Consider the following 13,212-nt stretch of genomic DNA (forward strand, 5'->3'; position numbering starts at 1 on the left):
CATTGTTTTGTGAGGTTTGCTGCATCTCATCCATCAGCGACGCCTGAGAAAGCACCGACCAGGCCACCTCCTGGACCTGTGGCAACACTTGCACAACCGTGTCCCACATAGTGTGGGAGTAACTGCCCAAATGGCATGTGGTGTTCACAGACCACGATGCTAGGCTGAAGAAAGAAAACATTTCCTTTCCCAAAGAGTCCAGCCTTTTGGGTTCCCTGTCTGGGGGAGCGGTAGGGAATGTGTGTTGGGATATTGAGGCTTGAACCACCATGCTCTCCAAGGTAGGGTGAGGATGTTTGGGTCCCCTGAGGCAGGCAGAGGTGGAAGGTGGCCATCCTAAGCGCTTAGTCCCTGTGTTGGGTTTGGATGTCATTAAGGGCGTCATTGAATGGGAGTAGGGTATAAGACAAGTAAACTCCCCCTTGTAACACCTCTCTCAAGATTTTGGTCTTGACTGCCACTGAAGGTAACAGAAGGTCAAGGACCTCAGCCGCCCTCTGCACCACCATTGCATATGAGGCGCCCTCCTCCGTCGCCATGGTAGGGTGAGAAAGTATACCAGTACATGAAGAAATATCCAGTCCACTGGCTTCACCCACTTCCTCATACCAGTCTATATTTGGGTCTTATTCATAGGGTTGTTATCAAGATAGGATTCAGCAATGCCTCCCATTCTTCCCGAGGCCTGTCCCAAGGGAATAGGGCTAAGAGTCCAATCTAGGAGGCAAGGCTTCTGCCAGCATCTGCGTCAGGGGCCGCTCATCCAGCTCCGTGTTTGAGTCTGGAATCACAATGGGGATGGTGCTAGGAACCCCAGCATCAGGGCCAGTGTCAGGGAAGGTCAATATGGTACAACAGGCGCCAGTCCAGATCCAGGAATGAATCCCTAGGGGCCCACTGGAACTGAGGCAGAGCCATCGGCACAGAACCAAAAGGGGCCCCCTCTAACTCCATGGGGCCCAAAGGCATGCTGCAGTTGTTGGACCACCCAAAGATGGCCTCATAGAATTCTTTCATGTCAGCGGGGGTCACTCTGGCTTCCGGAAAGTCAGGGAGGCTTCGTAGTCAGCCCAGGTGCAGGCTCCGAGAAACCAGGCCTTCAATGCCGACGTTCCCTCGTCGCATCGGCCGACGGATGAGGAGAAGTTGAAGACCCCTTCGACTTATTGCTCTTTTTCTTGTGCCTCAACTTGCACAAGTGTCCTCAGGACTTGGAGTGAGACTATCGCGACTTCGGGCTCCGCAACCGGTCCCGGGACCATTCTCTTAAGCAGGAGCTCAATTTGAGTGGAATGACATGCTGGGCCAGCATGAGCTTTAGGGATCACTCTCTCAAAGCTTTCGGATTCATGGCGCTGGCAATCAGAGCAAACTTTGGGTTGTAGTTGCGCTTCAAACACCATAGGCATACAAGATACAGGTCCATAATCGACATCGACCAATAACAGGCTTCGTAGAGCTTGAATCCCATCTTTCTAGATGACATACTGCTAAAATACCAGGAGGAAAACCTTAAAAACTCTTGACAAACTGTAGTAAAAAATAGTGACTGATGGGCATTTTTTTCCAGATCAGCCCAGGCGGGCGCATAAAAAAAAAGAAACTAGGTCAGCGTGCCTTGGTGGTGCCTATATTGAGCCTGGGCGGAATTCGCGCTGGGCGGAGTTCTGCACAGAAGTCCGCGAAGTGCAAAAAAACTCTGCTGCACTATGCGGAGCTCCGCAAGCGGCGGAGTGCGTTGGATAAATCCTGTTTGTGGTGATTTTCAGTGCCAGGTGCTTCTCTGCACTGTGCAATTATCACAAATGGCACTATGCACAGCACAAGCGTGTGCTGCTTCCTTTCTGCTGCTCGAGTAGATTTTTACTCAAGAGGCAGCTTTCTCAACCCGAGCGGTCGCGAGCATACGTGACCACTCGCAATGAGAAATCTGACCACCTCCATCGAGAAATCTCGCCGGGAGGTTGATTTTCCACGCTCGCCAACTTGATGTTGAGGATCGCGAACAAGGAAAAATCTCGCTGGGAGGTGGATTTTCCACACTCGCCAACTTGATGTTGACTAACGCGAGCAAGGGAAAAAAACTCAGCTACAACTATTACAAGCAGAATCAGGATTTACTGATCCAAAGCTTGTCCTCAGTCCCCTCTACATGAAGATGATGTGCAAAGGATTATGTCCCTGGAGCCAAGGCCTTGTACCGAATCCAGAGAGTCCAAAGATAAAGAGCTCGACTAAAGCCGTGGCCTTGCACTGACTCTCAACTGCACAGAGTAAGGTCTGTGCAGTAGGTTACATTAAAACAAGGACTATGCACAGCACTCAACAATAACACAAACTCAGATTGATATTGATATCATACATCTTGTCATTTGTAACATCATGAGCAGTGAATACATAGTATAACCACAGTTGTATTCCTACCCATTAGTGGCAAATTGCAATGCTTTTGGGAATAAAAACTGTAAATATAACCTGTGTCAGTGAGTATAATACACTCACACTTTGTGTGTATTGTACAATGGTGTTTGCAAGTTACTTGAGAACTCGTACTTCTCCAGGATCACGTCTCAAGTGAATTATCAGTAGTCAGTTACAGAATTACATTTCCAGTGAAGTATAGATGTCCCTCTACTAAAAAAAGGGAAAACATACAAAAGATCAGCTAATATGGTAAAATAAAATGGCTGATCAAATATTATGCAACTGATGCTAGGTAATATAGACTCTGTCAAAATTCCACCTTCAGCCGCATCGTCTATTTTGTTACCAAAAAGCAAGCTTTCCCTATCCAAAATGAAGAGTTCAAGTCACATAATAAACCTTAAAACCAACGTTTGAGCATTGTGTATATGTAACTAGCGTCCAAAGATACTTCACAATTTCACCACGGGATGTGTTACAGATATGCATCGTTATATTACATGTAAAAATTACCTAGGCTTCTCATTGACTGAAAGGAGTTAGCATGATAACGGTGAATAATGTCAGGCACATATTCCCATCTTTGTGAAAACCACTAATCTGACAGGCAGGACCAGGTCTCTCTGCCAAACTAATAGCCAAAATCGAAAAACAAACCTGAATCCTCTAAAATATGGGTTCAACGTCGCTGCATTTTATGGACATATTACATATACAAAACAAAAAAACCTGGCTGACTGGACACAAAATCAAACAAAAATTATTGGTGCATATTTAGGGCACTTAATTAAGGTGGCTGCAGTATTCTGCTAGAAAGCGCAAATAGTGTGTCCATTACGCTTACATCCAGCTATTCCAAAATGCAATACTCCGCATTGCACTTCATATCCACTGGTTCCCCCACCTAATGGGTATTTTTCACGCTTTGGAAACGGGGTGTGGTGCAGTGGGGACGGAAAAGGGTTTATGCTCGGATACCTCTTTCTGCTCACCACTTTCATGAGTCATGTTTTTTCAAAGCCTCTCCACAGTGGTTAGCATGAGTTACACTGCGCACTACAGACAACTCAAAGACGGCTTACACTTCTTTTCTGGAGCAAGAGAAGATAGACGCAGGATAAAGCTCACCAGCAGGACTTGTCTTACTCTGATGCCTAGTTTAACTAATTAACATACTATTCCTTTTTTCTTTACTTATACATTGCTTATTACATAATTATGCAAAGTATTATATTGGACAACCCACCGTTTGTGAACCCAAGCAGACGTTTTCCTAAACACTGCTCCGCCTTGCAAACCATGGATTCATATTCTGACTCACATTTGTGACAAAGATGTGATCAGCAATATAAGAAAAAGGTTATCTCAAAAGTAAAAAAAGTGAGACTTGGGAACCGATACTATGTTGAAGACATGTCTATGAGGGTATCTAGACACCTTTGTAGATTGTATTCTGTGCATATTACATATACACATGAACCGCCAGATCAACACCGTCACCTCATCATGCTTCTACACTCTTCACCTGCTTTGAAAGACCTTCAAATTGATCCCAACTGAGGCCAGAAAGAGGGTCGCCCACGCACTCGTCAGCAGCAGACTCGACTACAACAACACACTCTATGCAGGCGTCACCCAAAAACTCCTCAGGAAACTAGAGAACGTTCAGAACGCCGCAGCCAGACTGGTCCTCAACATCTTCTGCCGCAGCCACTTCTCCGAATTCCTGGGAGAACTCCACTGTCGCCCAGTTAACAAAAGAGTCACGTTCAAGCTCCTCACACATACCTACAAGGCCCTCCACAACTCCAGACCAGCATACCTGAACCACCGCCTCTCATTCCACGTACCCACCAGACACCTCTTCTCCACCAAACTAGCTCCTGCCACCGTCCCTCAGATCTGCAAGACCAGGAATGGAGGAAGGTCCTTTTCCTACCTAGCTGCCAAAGCTTGGAACACCCAGACTTACCACCTCAGGCTATCACCATTGCTGACCGAATTCAGGAAGGATCTCAAGACTTGGCTCTTCGACTGAACCTCAGCGACTTGAGACCCTCACAGGTGAGTAGTCGCGCTTAACAAATACTGATTGATTGACACAGATCAAATGCTGAATATGCATTATAAAAAAATACTAAGTTGTCCACATATTCTACAACACAAGGACACTTCTGACCAATAGTGATAATACGATGTCAAGTTCTGCATGTCGACTTTCAGCCACTTCAAGTGCTAATTGTTGTAAATAGTATAGAGAGGTAATTCCAAAAGACTCATTTGTTGGATAGATATACTCACGTTCTTACAAAAATGTCACAAATATAGCTAATTTATCAATCATCTGGTAGTGATCAATCCAATAGTTAGATTTTGTGGCATGCCTCTTCGCTTTGGTTCGCTTATGAACGGTAGGAATCCAACAACGTTAATACACCCTGTGAGCCACAAGCTAGTATATTACCTGGCCTGGGGCTTTAGCAGCTAAGATAATGGGATGAATGCCAGCAGCCTAAAAACCACAGACAACAAACCGATTGCGGCTCTGGAAGTAAAGAACCTCATAAACCATGCTTTTATTTCAGCAACCTCTATAAAGAATTTTATTTTTGATCTGGGGGTACTTCTTAGCGCAATCTTGGGATGGCCTCAACCATTTTGCAAAGTTCACAGCGATGAAGGCCATTAGTTGTATCAGTGCTGAAAGAGTGCTGGTGCCCGAAGCGCTACCCAGACACTTGCGGCCGGTGCTATTACACATAGGCGCACCTGATACCAAGGCAGCATAACCTTTAATTCACCACACACCACTTTAAATCACTACCAGACACTCCATGGCCATTTAGCTCACTCTAGCAGATAACTGATGTCTACCTTTGTAACGTGGTTCAATTTTTCTCAAACGGTCTTTCTGATTTGTGCGTTTTCCCTCTATTGCTCTTGGCAAGGAAAAATAAGTGTCCGTACCCGAAAATAAATTCTGCTGGCCCTCACTGACAAGCCCAAATTAAATTGATCACTGATCATACCCTCTCAAATCTGACAAGCAAATATCAGTTAACAATAATGTGATCCTAACCTATCACAAGAGAAACAAACGTTGCCCAGCTTGTGGAAGGTCACAGACATTTAGTTTTTATGGTTTGGTAAGTTGTTTTATTTTGGTGCCCTTATGAAACTTCGGAATTGCCCTACCATCCTTTTCTCTTAGCTGCAAATCACACGCAGGTACAGAATCACAGCACAGATTGAACCCCCTTATCAATAGGTCAGTCATGTAAGAGAACTAGATAAATACCAATGGTCTTTGAGTCAATAGCAAAATAACAAAGAGTAGGTCCCTTTAAACAACCTGTATTTGTTACTTAGCCCTTCTATGTTTAGGTCTCGTTTACCACACACTAAAGCAGTATGGTTGCCAAAGACCTATTGTGAAGTTAGCAAAAACTTACAAAGAACTTAAAGCACACCCATTGCTTGTCATTGGTTGGCTTGGTCAATCATGTGCTTGTGTCTTATTCAATGGCTTTCCTTCCCCTTCTTCTATTTGTCCCGCCCCTGGAGCATGGTCCCTTCACTATCCTTTTTAGGTCTCGCCTAGGCAGCGCACATGCGCTAGCGCACATGCACTGCCCTAGGAGACCCTTTGATAAACAATGGGTTTGAAGAATACCTCTATGACCATAAATTCAAAACATTATTCCAAAGTTAGGTAGAACCTCTTGCCTACTTTGCTTGTTCAACTAATGAACTAGATTTCTCATAACCACTCTTTATAACACAAGCAGTGCTCTCTAAAATCCATGTCACCCTCAAGCCCAAACTGTTTAATAAAAGCTTGCAAAAAAGAAAAAAAAGATCAGTTCATCGTCGGGTAGGCATGACAACCACAAACACCGGAAGTCAGGCAATGAAACACCAACAAGCCAAACACCCGAGAGGCAGGAATATGACGCGATGCTGAGAACGCGGACGTGGCCTGAATATGAATATAATTGGCCACCGATCGACATGTGTATCTAAGTAAGATAGTACTTCAACACATAGGTGTCCGGGGATGCGGGTGGGCGTATGCGGATCTACAGCTCTACATGCCAAGAACAGATGCATACTGGTAAGTAGCATTTTCCATTCGATGCATATGAGCTGTAGATAGCATACTTTTGCATAGATCGCCATCTGGTGTTGGGCTCGGATGTTTGCACTTTGTTAATGTAGAAGTCTTTGTAGTCACAAGATAGGCGACTCCTCCTTTTGTTAGCAGTGCACATGGGCATCGACTCCATCTTTAGATTATTTTTTTCCGCCATCCGGTTGATGAATGTGTTGTCTTCTTAAGTGAGCTGCTACCATCGCGAGGCATTTTGTAAAGACTCTGGGTGCTGTTGTTACTCCGAATAGAAGGACTTTGAACTGGTAATGTTGCCCGTCCAATACGAACTGTAGGCATTTCCTGTGAGCAGGGTGAATAAGATTGTTGAAGTAGGAGTCCGTGAGAACCAGAGTGGTAAGAAAATCGCCTTGTTGAAGCAGTGGGAGGACCTGTTGTAGCATGACCATGTGAAAATGGTTGGATTGTATGTACAGGTTTAACGGTCTGAGGTCCAATATTGGTCTAAGAGTGCTGTTCTTTTTTGGAATGAGGAAATAAAGGGAGTAAGTCCCTGTGCCTTGGTGATGTAGGGGAACCGGTTCTATTGCATGATTTTGCAAGAGAGAGAACCTCCTGCTTGAGAAGCATAAGATGTTCTGTGGACATTGGACGTTGTTTGAGAGGTATGTGGGGGGGGGGGGGAGAGTAGAAGTTAGTTCCAGGCAGTAACCATACTGGAGGAAAGTCACTGTTTTGTGGTGGGGGGAGTTGCGGATATTAGAACCACGCCCTCGTCCTCTGTTATTGCCTCTGTAAGTCCCTCTAAAATAACCTCTGTTAGGGGAAGTTTGGGTGGGGCTTTTATAAGTTGAAGAGGTTGTTTCTGTACCAATGGTCTTGGAGGCGCCCCTATAAGAGGAGCGACGAAAAGAAACTATAATAGTTGTTGCTTGTAGAGCCTCCATAGATTTGGCGGTTTGTGTCCTTTTTCATCTTTTCTAAAGATGTGTCCACAGTGGATCTAAACAAGTGTCCCTGATCTAAGGTTTGATTGAGGATGGTAGACTGCACATCTTGTTTAAAACCAGATATGCGTAGCCACGCATGTGTACGTAGTAACACACTTGTATTAATTGTGCGGGATACTGTATCTACTGCATCCCGGGCACATTTTATAGAGGTGTTTGTTATTAACTTTCCCGCTTGTATGAGATCATTTGCCTTGGTCTTGTATTAGTCTGGAAGATGCTGCATGAGCTTTTCAAGCTCATCATAGTGAGCCCTGTCATACCTCGCTAGTAAAGATTAGGAGTTGGCAATACGCCAAAAATGTGCTGCCTGAGACGCAACTCTTTCACCTGATGCATCCAGTAGTTTAGACACTTTGTCTGGCGGAGGGGCATCACCTGTGGTTTGGGAATTTGCCAGTTTACGGGCATTTGCCACTACTAATGAGTCCAGAGGGAGATGACCCTTAATGTAAGCTGGATCGCTTGGGGCTGGCTTGTATTTTTTCTCAATTCTCGGATTGAGCACACCAGCCCTGACAAGATCTTTAAAAACCATCTGGGGCATGATTAATCATCCCTTTGAGCATAGGGAGTGTATTTGTTGGTTTTTGAGGCTGCAAGAATGTCTCTAATAAACAAATCCTCCTCCAGAGGGTCTGAATACAGTTCAACCCCATGGTATTGTGCAGCTCTATTTATTAGTTGTGCAAACCCTACCTTGTCATCTGGAGGGGATGGTCTGGAGGTATATAAATCTGGCTCAGGTACATCTGGGACATTATAATCATCCCAAGAGTCATGTGGTGGGATACTGAGGGTGTCATCATCAGTATCTGTATTATCACATGGTGGGTCTAAGTCTTCATCCCCCACCCCCTAAATCCTCATCATCCTGTTGTGGTGCAGGTGAAAGACGAGGCACTGGAGAGTGTGCTGAAGAGAGTATAATGCTTGGAAGCTGTGGAGGTGGAGAGTAAGGCCTCATAGGTGAGGTGGATGAGTCTTTTTTCTTGGAGGGTATCTCAGGTGTTTGAGGTGTCCAATTTCCTCTTCTTAGGTGGTATAGAGGTGACCTGGCCGGTAACAGGGTCAATATGGAGTGTTTGTTGCTTCGGATCTGGTGGACCTGGGTGGAAAAGTTACTTGGATCCATTGTCTTTTTTCAGCGCCGAGGACTTGGGCTCCGAGTGGTGCTTTTGCCTGTCTTTAGCTTTAGGAGCGGTTTTGAGGTCCTTTTGCTTAGATGGAGTTTTCGACTCAGAAGATTTAGACTGTTTTTTCGGATCAGAAGGCTTGGATTGAATTTGCTTCGGTGCTGAAGAGTTCGGTGGCTTGGGTTTCGCTTTCGGTGCCGAAGATTCTGGTGTCGACCGTACCTTGGGTTTATGTTTCCATGCCGAAGATGCTTTGTCGAGATCTGTGTGGGAATTTAGCCCCACACTTGCATTTTTTGAATCGAGTTATTTCCATATGCTGGTTGATGGCGCCCAATGGCCCACGTCGACAACCGGACTCGAAAAGTTCTTTGGAACTGTATACGCGTTGAGAGAGATCGTGATCGAAACAATACTGTCGAGCTGTGAGAGCTTTTGCGCGTCGAAGGGGAATCAAAACGCCGTCGACCCGGAGCGCAGCAAATTACATCCGAACCAGATGGCGGAAAAAACAATCTAAAGATGGAGTCGATGCCCATGCGCACTACTAACCAAAGGAGGAGTCGCCTATCTCGTGACTACAAAGACCTCTACAATAACAAAGTGCAAACATCCAAGCCCAACACAGATGGCGATCTATGCAAAGTATGCGATCTACAGCTCATATGCCTCAAACATATGTCTATATATTCATATTGCAGGTTCGGGCACTTCAGCCCTTAACATATGGGGTCTTGTCCTTTAACACAGCTGCTAGTCTTCCAAGCTTTCTGAAACGTCTTGTGTACTACTTTTCAAGTTAGTGGGAGGAAAGGGCAAGGTGAACACAGGCATTGTGAAGCTTATAAGTATTTTTCATTTAATCGTTGAGGTTAAATATTACCCAGTACACCTTCAGGGCATCTTAGGCTCATTTCATGGCAATCACTGGAGGAGAGTATTTCCTATTGTGCAATGTTTCCAGTATGGTGTTACTTTAGCTAACTCTGTTTTGGTACCAGCCAGGAAAAGATCGAGAAGGCTTTCCGAACAGCATTGTTGATGATGGCAGCGCATACTGGTTGTTGGTCTTTATATGACATAAGTCTTCAGCCTCCTCAAGTAGTCTTATCTGATTGATGCCAAAAACATGAAAGTTTGAGAAGAAGTTTGAGAGGCAGTTTATGTATTTCAGTACGCTGGTAGCTTTGAGCAGCTCTGCAGGGAGGGCCCTTATAGTATTTCTTATTTTCAGAGTCCACTGAACTGATTACTGAACTGGGTTGTCCATTCTGAGACATCTTGTTTAAAAGTCATAGTCCTGGTCGAGACATTGATTATGTAACAAATCAACCATTTAGCCATTTTGTAGATCTGTTTTATTGCTCGTATCTTCATGTTTGTTCTATTTATACTGATTACATGTATTCATAATATCTGTACTTGAATCCTTCTAAATGTAGTGTTTATGTCTTCAGTGCGGTCATCCATCTGGGGAAGGGCTCTGGAACTCCTTTATAACTAATCCAGTGACTCTCACAGGACTGATTGGTGCCCAATGCACACTATCTCAGAGGAACAGACGTCGGTGCTTGGGTTGCAGTCTGCCCGCATTCCTAACTCAGAACTTTGGGATTGGTGAAGCCTGCACTCCTCGGAGAGGTAGAATTTCTGAATCTGGCTAAATGTGCTCTTAGATGTGCAAAAATGCACCATGGCATCCAACTCTGGCCAGTGTTCGAGTACTCCAAAAGGAAGCACACAAGAGCCTATCCATTAGGTCTCACAGGGAGACTTCTGTTGTAATTACACCCCACTTAGTTAAGGTGCTCCCTATTAATAGCAGGATTTATTAAACATTTAATTAATTTTTAAAACCACATTTCGGTTTTATCAGTTTGAATCACATTCTGAATCTGTCCTGAAAAAGGCTTTACAAACAGGGGCAAATTTTAGAGGTATGCTGTTAGCACCTCACAGGACATAAGTCCTTGAGGCTGGGGACATAGTATTTCTTACACTTGCATCCATTCATACCTTTTACCAAATATAACTTTCTACGCTGAGGTTTTTAACCCATACTTCTATATAAAAGGTGAACATACTGGTACTTAAAAAAGGCAGAACCTATGGAAGCTGTCATATGTGACATGCAGTAAATTGTGAGCTTTGTAGTCCATAAAAATCTACATTTTAGATGGTTATAAAATACTTTTGTCTGGTGATCTAAGGCAGATGTATTAATTTATGGGTGATCAGTTGGCTGATTTGAGAACAGGGGCTATGCTGTCCTGTCAATGACATTGCACCAAGTCCAGCGAGCCTTGGATTGTGTACACAAGCTACACATTCATTCGCATCAATTCATTTTATTTACCCTCAGCAACTTCCTTGTGCATGTCTTTGGAACGCAAGTGTGTGTAAGAGAGAATCATACCTGCTATGTTTGCAACTCGCAGTGCTTCCTGGTTCTTTGGTGCTTTGGATCGATTTTGGTTCCTTTGTTTGCCCCCCGCTGATCGAATAGTCCGCAGGTGAATCTCTGTCGCTTTGAAGAATGCTACCATGAATGGCTGCTTATTTTGAGGGCCATGTCTTCCAATCAAACCTGCCATTTTGGGATTGATGCTGTGTCCTTCATAAAAGAAAACATTTATGCACATGCATTAGAAAATGGTCACTATAGCACATATACGAGTCGATATATACTATTTTGTTTTTAGTAACACCAACCTATAATGTATTTACTTCTGAATATATATTGATTTAGTGCTCACGTCATATTAGCCACGTACCCACGTAATTGACAGGCTTAAAACAATGCTCCTAGCTCATACTCATAAAAAGTTAAGAAATATTGTCCACATTGAATAAAACCCTGTTACCAAAACTTTGCAATAGTTAAGTGGACACCTTTCATCTGTCACTTGCTGTTTTCAGTTATTAAAGAGAGTATTTTGACCATTTGGGATTAATATTTAAGTTGAAGAATTGAGAAAGGTTTTTTGTCAGCAAGAGAGAAAACAAAAAAACGGTATATTTATATGCAATTCAAATACGGTGTAAAGAACAATTACTATCAATTAATTATTCAAGCAATTCAAGTTTCTCTCAGTGTTCTCAAACAGCTGTTATTTCAAAAGGGCGTTTTTACTGGTCTTTTAAAGAATTCCAATCACATTCCACACCTTTTGTTTGGACGGTTTATTTGAGGTTTAATGAGAAACTCACATGATCAATACATTGAGCTTGATTACGTCAGGCAAACTTGCGTCCGCCACCGTTGCGGGGAAGGAACCATTCGTAAATCCCAATTTGAACGCGACCGCACAGTGCTGTCAAAAATATCCATTTTACAATGGGAGCTTGTGTGGAAGGCTGAAAACGCCCATAGCACAAGCTCCAATTGAAAAATTGATGTTTTCAAACATCCCTGCACCATGTGGCAGGCACCTCATGGTGCCTGCCACACAGTGCATGGATGTTTAGGGAGGCACCATAGGTGCCCACCCCCCCAGGCCACGATGAAGAGGGCCAGGGGGGAAGGAGGCCCTGGTCGCTTTCCAACAGCCTTTACATGTCGGAAAGGCCGACATGGAATGGCTGTCAGAAACAGACATCATAAACACGACGGGGGAGCCGCCGTCACAAAGGGATTATGAGGAGTTTCCGATGCACCGACAGGCTAGAAAGCATCAGTCGGTCCCTCTGACTGCTGCCTCTGACTGCACGCATTGTAATGCGTCAGTCAGACCGCAGCAGCAGATGGTGGTCGGTTGCGGTCCGACAGCCATCGTAATTGGGCCCATAATGTACAGTACTGTGATGCAGGGTTGCTTCTTGGATGGTTTCTGCTGAAGGTGTATAAATGTGTTTCCCACAAAACCTGTGTATTTCATATAGTCTTCCTTTGAGCACCTGCATTAAAATATCTAAATTGCTAGATAAGGCACAGAACGAGCCTCATCATCAGTCTGTTATCATGTATATATCACATAATTGGTCTTTATTTCCTTCATAATTTAGGCACAATGGCCATATTTAGTGCCCATATTTCCAGAGACCATGAACATAATGAAATCCTATGGGCCACTTAAAATTATATGCAACAGGGATCAGCGGTTCCTGTGGACTATGCGTGCAATAGTATAGTAATAGTAACGCTCAATGGCATATAGTCGTGGGAATGTAATATCAGCGAAAGAGTCAAAATCATGTACACCATGAATTTCAAGAGGTACTTTTACTAAGCCTTTACTCTTTACATCAATAAATCAAACAGACAGTGTGCTCAGTGTCCCAAGTGAACTTAGAACCTAAAAAGAAGGGGAAGTGACAGTTGGTGACATATAAAAGGGAGGTTTCAATTTGTACACACCGACCACAGGTAAGTATACTTGATGAGTTAACAGTCCTCTAGTACAATCAAAAAAAGGCTGAAAGAGTGGTTCGTTTGTAATAAGTCAGCCTTTTTTGTTTGTACTAAGGTTCTACGTTCAGTATAATAGGCCAATGGGACATTCCCTGGAACTAGAGAGGATACTGGGCTGGG

At 44.0% G+C, this 13,212-nt stretch overlaps 1 protein-coding gene across 1 annotated transcript in view; it reads right to left on the reverse strand.

The window, feature by feature from the left end:
- Positions 1-13,212, reverse strand: part of BMP7 (bone morphogenetic protein 7) — a 342,006-nt gene that overhangs the window by 31,156 nt on the left and 297,638 nt on the right. The window contains exon 4 of the mRNA XM_085619280.1: positions 11,098-11,295. Within this exon, the coding sequence (XP_085475406.1) occupies positions 11,098-11,295 (198 nt within the window). The remainder of the gene's footprint in view (positions 1-11,097; positions 11,296-13,212) is intronic.

This window comes from Triturus cristatus, chromosome 7 (genome assembly GCF_964204655.1).
Source record: "Triturus cristatus chromosome 7, aTriCri1.1, whole genome shotgun sequence".
NCBI classification, from domain to species: domain Eukaryota; kingdom Metazoa; phylum Chordata; class Amphibia; order Caudata; family Salamandridae; genus Triturus; species Triturus cristatus.